The sequence below is a fragment of the Aphanomyces invadans genome, assembly GCF_000520115.1.
Source record: "Aphanomyces invadans strain NJM9701 unplaced genomic scaffold supercont1.9, whole genome shotgun sequence".
Taxonomy (NCBI): domain Eukaryota; phylum Oomycota; class Saprolegniomycetes; order Saprolegniales; family Verrucalvaceae; genus Aphanomyces; species Aphanomyces invadans.
Window position 1 is genome coordinate 345222 of NW_008580154.1, and position 6684 is coordinate 351905.

Genomic DNA, 6684 nt, shown 5'->3' on the forward strand with positions numbered 1-6684 from the left:
AATATTAAGTCTTAGAGGTCTCACCAATCAGTGAGCAGGACAAAAATATATCACAACCAATCAAAGTGTAAATCCCGGTTTCTCAGACACCTCAATTGAATTCTGGAGGGGGTTAGCCCCAAGTACCCTACCGACCACACCAAGACAAGCGAACAAGCACACATCCCAACAAATATTTCTTGTTATTGCAGTAAAGTTAGAGACATCGATATAACGCGGACCGCACTTAGGAACTTTTCTTTCTTAACAAACCTTGCTTTTGCATGCGCGGTTTGGTTCTGCCTCACCAGACACATGCTAAATACTTGCAGTTTCTATTGTGAGATATGACCACTTCTCATCGAGGTGACTTATTGCATCATAACACGTACTGTATTGTTTGGTTGCATGTCAGCATCTACCGACTTTAACGCATGCCCGATGTGGCCGTGTTTGACTGCAAAAGATAAATTTGTCGTGCCTGCCACACTTGAAGGTGCTCGAACCATTCCAATTTTGAGGTAACGATGTCACGTGGAACTTGACATAAATTCTTTTCCTACATCATTTTCGCTGCTGGCAAACCATCATTCCATACTGTAGGCCTGCTCTATGTGATTGATACTTGTGTACAGGGAACGACGGAATAAATTCCCCAGTGGTACTTTACCATATTTTCGTTATTTTAATATTGTCGTACTATTAAATCTGCAAGTAGAGATTGTAGTATTTTTAGCCAATGGGTGACAAGTACTTCTACGACCTAGTACATGATATCATGCATGATTGGGATATAGTATCGTTTCAATGCATGAACATGCTCACTCTTCCCTCCTTGAAACAATATGTAGCAATAATAATACAATAGAATCTATTATGTCATGCAAACCGTCCTATGTTGGAAACTTCAATGCCACAACAACATCACAAACGATAAAACTATAACTCACGCCGTAGAGCTACCGCTCGAAGCCCGTGTGGTACAGGGTTCATTCCATGACGTGGATGTACGTTATGCCGTATAGTTAAACCTCAGCAAGTCCGTTGTGGTAACCTCATGGGTCTTACCTAACGCGAGGTCATAATAAACTATTGTTCACTGACGTTCAACGTATTTTGTCTTCCAAAACTACTCATATCTGTTGAGAACTTATACCAGGAGCGCAAAGGCAATTTATCTTCATTTTGAGGGCGTAAAAGTTATAGACTGGTTCCTCGAATATTACTGATTGGTTAAAATGTCCCGCTAAAACGCGTCTTTCAAATCAACGTCGAGTCATGGCCTACACCAGATACACCAACGCCCAGAGCAAGAGGTGCATCGAGGGATTCGATCCAAGCACGATGTCATCCAGAGGATACGCCAAGGCTCAAAACATCGACTGGAAAACCTGTCGCACCTGGTTGAGCCGAAAGGACTCCATCATGAACAAACCATGCAACACAAAGAAATACACGCTAGACGGCCTAGGTTGCCATGACACACTTCCATTTTCATCGGAACTGCTCCAGTTTATGGATACGGTCCGCGAAGAGGAGCACTACCTGACACATGGTCGCCTGATCACGTTCATGAAGAACCATCACATGGATTGGCTTGAAGAATACTTGACTACGAAGAAATCCGAAAGTCGAGCTTACCACAGCCTGTTTCGACTATGTCAACGATTCTCAACCCGCTACCGGATTTCGCAGCAAGTACCGTGTTTCACAAAAGTCCCTAAAGTGGTTCTTGCCAAGACCAAGGCGAAATTTGCTGTATTTTGGGACAACTTTCGTGACACTGCGCCACGTGACATTATCGACGTGGATGAAACATCTGTTTTCTATGACTGTCCCCGACAAAGACTCTTGCCAAAGTTGGAGGATCGTCCAAGGTTGACATGAGCCAAAAGCACACCGACAGGATTACAGCCGTCCTCTCCGTGCGTTGCAATGGCGAAAAGCTACCAAGTCTTTTCATCCTCAAGGGCAAGCCAGGTGGGCCGATCGATACCTTGGAAGTGCCGACATTTCCTCCTGGTCATGTTTACGTCGTGCAAGAGAAAGCGTGGATGGATACAAAGTCTGGGAACTGTATCTGACTGGGCTGCTCAAGTTCGAAATTGATGGGTCTTCTGTGATTTTGGCTGACAACCTCGACGGTCATGTGTTTGTGGTGTTTCATGATATGGTGTCATCTGAATTGTTTAGCGCGTTGGAGCCATTGCCAAAGACATTGACAAGTGTTCTCCAACCTTTGGATATTGGTGTCATGGGGCCATTGAAGAGCAAGCTTCGTTACAAGTGGTTTCACGGAAAACCGGTTGTGCTGCAGCTGAAAAACGCATGGCTATGGTTAAGCGCACTAATGAAGCCTGGGAGGACATGTCATGTGAAAATTTCACTCGCTCATTTGAAAATGCGTTGCCACGGGCTTTTGTAGGGTAGCTTGTCACTTGATAATACATTTCATTTTCGAAATATTATTGGTTTTCAGAAGTATTGTAGCATTTGTCGCTGGTCGTGGTGTTCGCAGCTGAGCATTAAATTGTCTATTTTCTACAATCATCGTGGATATTGCACTTCAATTCAAAAACAGCTTGAAGAAAAATACTACTCCGGAGTTTTAATTTTCGCCGAGGGTAATTTTATTCCCCATACAAATTTCAAGATATTTCTCTAGTACCACAGGGGACAATTTCCGTCGCTCACTGCAGGGAAGGTAGGGAAGGCTTACGTTCGTTGAGAAATCTAACGCGGAAAAACCGCCTTATCAACTGGCATAGATTGCAAATTCGGGGAATCGAACTCGGGCAATGCGGTAACACCCTATACCATTAACGGCTTGGCCAAAATGGATCCCTTAAAAGGGATGCTTACATTGAATCTGTGTCTACGAACTGGGGGGATGAATTTGTGTAGGAAATTTGCTTGAAAGCGATTACTGAGCCGTCGTGAATAGAAAATCCAAGGCAATCTCAACTAGTGAAATTTAGAACGTGTATCTTATCATGTCCTTTGTCGTGGCCAAATACGTAACGCATTGGCTAATTAATTCCACTCATAAAGTCATCGTAGACTGTGTTGAACAGTCTATGGAATGTTGATATTTTGAACGCCATGGGCCAGTGACATGGCGCAGGGTTTTGATTGGCGTGACCATTCCGATCCTTCATCTGCAGCATCATGGACGCCAACGCATTTCGCAATTGCGTCAAGGCCACAGATGAGTTCGACGACCTCGTACGACTTTACGATTGACTCTGCTCGCATTGCGCAGCGCCCGCGTGCGTTTGGCAACCAAAAGCTGCTGGTGTACCACAAGCAGGCCGACAAAATTGAACACACGACGTTTGAAGCGTTGCCTGATCTTTTGTGTCCCGGTGACCTCTTGGTGCTGAACGACACCCGTGTCGTGCCTGCCCAGGTGCCGTCATGAATTATCATGACGTATGGAATTCAGTGCGTCTCATGGTTTCAATCAGGTGCGGCTGGAAGAACCCATCGTTGGGACATGCTCGTCTTTTCTGTTCCTCGACCCCCTGTGCTCTGTGACGACCAACATGGAAGTCCTCCTCAGCTCCCGCGTCGATGTTGGCAGCGTGCTCACGTTACCCAAGGGCTTGACTTTTCGCGTCAACGAGCTCATCGGTGGTGATCCTGAAGTTCATCGTGGCAATCTCTTCGGTTTAAAGGGGACTTTGCACGAGTACTTGGCATCAGTCGGTGAAATGCCGCTGCCGCCATACGTGGCCCGCGTCCCCGACAAAGAAGATGAAAAGGCCTATCAAACCTCGGTGGCCCAAGTGCCAGGTGCAACATCAATGCAAAATCACCTATTGTGCCCACCTTACGCAACTTGTAGGTGCCATTGCGGCGCCGACTGCTGGCTTGCACTTCTACCCAGCACTCCTTGAACGCCTGCGTGCTGCTGGCATTGAGCACGTGTGTTTGACCTTGCACGTGGGCTATGGTAGCATTCTTGAGAGTTGATGACTTGAGGTTTCACGAATATGTATCGAGTGTAGGCACGTTTCGGAGCTTCTCCACCGAGTTTATCGAGCAGCATCAAATGGACCGAGAGCGCTACCACGTGAGTGTCGAAGCCGGCGCAGCAATCCACAAAGCTCTGCATGAGAATCGCCGCGTCATTGCGGTTGGCACCACCGCCACTCGCGTGTTGGAGACTTGCGCGGACTCGTTCTTGGCGCCGTCGCCACCGGAAGAACTGTCGGGTGAAGCTGGCATTTTCATCTACCCGCCGTACAAGTTCAAGGTTCTCTCGGGCTTGTTCACCAACTTCCACTACCCCAAGACGTCGGTGTTGACGCTCACGGCAGCTATGGTCGGGTCGCGGGACATCCTTATCGACCGCATTTACAAGGAAGCGCTCGCACGAGAGTACTTGTGGTACTCGTACGGTGATGGGATGGTCGTGTTGTAAAACGGGTGGACGACACCAGCGATCCCTAGAGATTGCCAGCGACTACCGACTCGACTACTTTGTTTTGGCGTCATTCCATTCACAAGGAAAGAGAACATGAATACAATGTTGTCACGACTCAATATAAACCAAACGATTAACGAGCTACTGCCTATTCGGCGTTGTCGTCGCGCCAGTGCTCGACGAGGTTGGTAAAGATGCCCTTGGGGTTCTTGAGCAGCTGCGCGGGCGTGTCAAACTCGGCCGCCGACCCCTTGTCCATCACGAGGATGCGGTCGCTGTCCAAGATCGTGTTGATGCGGTGCGCAATCGTCAAGCACGTGCAGTCCTGGAACGACTCGCGGATGCTGTCTTGGATGAGGCGGTCCGTGTTGGCGTCGATCGACGCCGTCGCTTCGTCCATCAAGATCACCTTGGACTTCTTCAGCAGCGCGCGCGCGATGCAAATCAGCTGCCGCTCGCCCACGCTGAAGTTCTGGCCGCGCTCGTCCACCTTGTCGTCCAGCGACGTCACGGCGTTGTGCAAGTTGGCGCGCTTGATGGCCGTCCAGATCGAGTCGTCGCCGTACCGGTCGAACGGGTCCAAGTTGGACCGGATCGTGCCGGAGAACAGCACCGGGTCCTGCGGAATGATCGAGATCTTGTCGCGGAGGTCGTGGAGCCCGATCGTCGCGATGTCGACGTCGTCCATCGTGATTTGGCCAGCGTCCAACTCGACCAGGCGCATGAGCGCCACGACCAGGGACGACTTACCCGCTCCCGTGCGGCCGACAATCCCGATCTTTTCCTTGGCGTGGATCGTGAACGTGAGCTTGCGCAGGACGCGGGGAAGACCTTGGCGGTAGCGCAGGTCCACGTTGGTGAACGTCACTTTGCCTTGGGATGGCCACTTGGCATTTTCGAGTTCCAGTTGCTTGATGGGCTCGGCGTTCAACTCGGCTTCCACCTCCATCGTGGTGTACGTGTGCACTCGTTCTACACTGACCATCTGAGTTTGGATGGTACTCAACATGCGAACGCTCCAGTTGAGACTTTGGGTGACGTTGAATGCATAAGACAGCGACACACCCGCCAAACCCGCAAAGGCGACCCCTGCGTTGGCTTCATGACCCAGCACGGCGAACAGAGCCGCCGAAGTTGCGACCATCGTGCCAGCAAACTCCAGGCGTAAAGCAAGCCAGCAGTTGGCGCTGAAGTTCAAAAAGTACGCACGCTGGTTGCGGTCGAGCATGATTTCGTTGCGTGCAGCAAACTGAGACTCAACACCAAACGCTCGGATGGTTGGAAGGCCCTCGAGGGTTTCCGTCAGCAGAGCGTAAACAGGGGAGCGGGAAATGCTATCAAGGCGTTGCAATTCGCGGGAAGTCTTGATAAAGTAGCGTTGACTGGCGTAGTAGAGCACTCCGAGCGGAATCAAAATCACTGAAAACCATGGCGTAACGTACACAACGGTGCAAATGGTCGTGATCACGCTGAACACCGTGCCAAAGAGCATACCCCAGTTGGCTGGAATCGTTTCATCGATCGCATACACATCCTTACTCATGCGGTTGACAATGCGGCCGAGCGGTGTCGTGTCGAAAAAGGACATCGGAGCACGCAAGACGCGCGTGAGCAGTTGATTGAACATCAACGTCGACCCTCGCAATCCCGTTACGTACAAAGCCAAACTTTGCACGAACATCAAGGTGATCACAACAGCGTTGAGCCCCATGAAGATGTACAGGTAGTATAGCTGACCGTGGGACGTATCGGCCGCGTTCTCACTCCAGTACGACAACCAGAAAGTCGACGACAAGTTGGCGCAGTTGGTCAGCACGTAGAAGAAAATAACCATGAACCCCATACAAAGACCACCGCATGCGTCAATCCACACCTTGTACGTAGACCATGGCACATCGCCTGTGCTGCGGTCTTCGTCTGCAATCAACGCTGCGTTGTTCGCTTTGTCCGTGTCCACATCACTGCGGTTTGACTCAGTGCGCTGGCGAGCTTCAATCTCTTCGTCGTTTTCTCCGTGGTGTTCGACGACCTCGTCTTCTTTGTCCGGAGCATCCGGGACACTTTCCATCATCTTGGCCAACACGCCACCGGCCGTGTCCATCAAACTCTGGTACGTGCCTTGCTCCACGACGCGTCCTTGCTCCAGCACGACGACCGAGTCGCAATCTTTCAAAAAGTTCAACCCGTTCGTGACCAACACGACCAACTTGCCCTTGAGCGCCGTCTTGATGCACTGCTTGAAGATGTCCGACCCTACGTGCGCATCCACGGCCGCC

At 50.2% G+C, this 6684-nt stretch overlaps 2 protein-coding genes across 2 annotated transcripts in view; one reads left to right on the forward strand and one right to left on the reverse strand.

Moving 5' to 3' along the window:
* Positions 1-3149: 3149 nt before the first annotated feature.
* On the forward strand, positions 3150-4564 carry H310_05295 (S-adenosylmethionine:tRNA ribosyltransferase-isomerase). The gene is made up of 4 exons (XM_008869972.1): positions 3150-3388; positions 3447-3774; positions 3827-3934; positions 3990-4564. Exons 1-4 carry the CDS (start codon positions 3188-3190, stop codon positions 4403-4405), a joined length of 1053 nt encoding a protein of 350 aa, XP_008868194.1. The 5' UTR covers positions 3150-3187; the 3' UTR covers positions 4406-4564.
* Positions 4557-6684, reverse strand: part of H310_05296 (hypothetical protein) — a gene marked incomplete at both ends in the record, with an annotated part of 3771 nt that continues 1643 nt past the window's right edge. Inside the window, one exon of the mRNA XM_008869973.1 lies at positions 4557-6661. Coding sequence (XP_008868195.1) covers positions 4557-6661 — 2105 coding nt within the window. The remainder of the gene's footprint in view (positions 6662-6684) is intronic.

Excerpts from the sequence above, each read along its gene's own strand:
- H310_05295 (XM_008869972.1), top strand. The coding sequence starts at position 3,188 with ATGAGTTCGACGACCTCGTACGACTTTACGATTGACTCTGCTCGCATT. Across the intron at positions 3,775-3,826 it reads CTCGGTGGCCCAAGTGCCAG|GTGCCATTGCGGCGCCGACT; the intron begins GTGCAACATCAA and ends CGCAACTTGTAG. Across the intron at positions 3,935-3,989 it reads GACCTTGCACGTGGGCTATG|GCACGTTTCGGAGCTTCTCC; the intron begins GTAGCATTCTTG and ends TATCGAGTGTAG.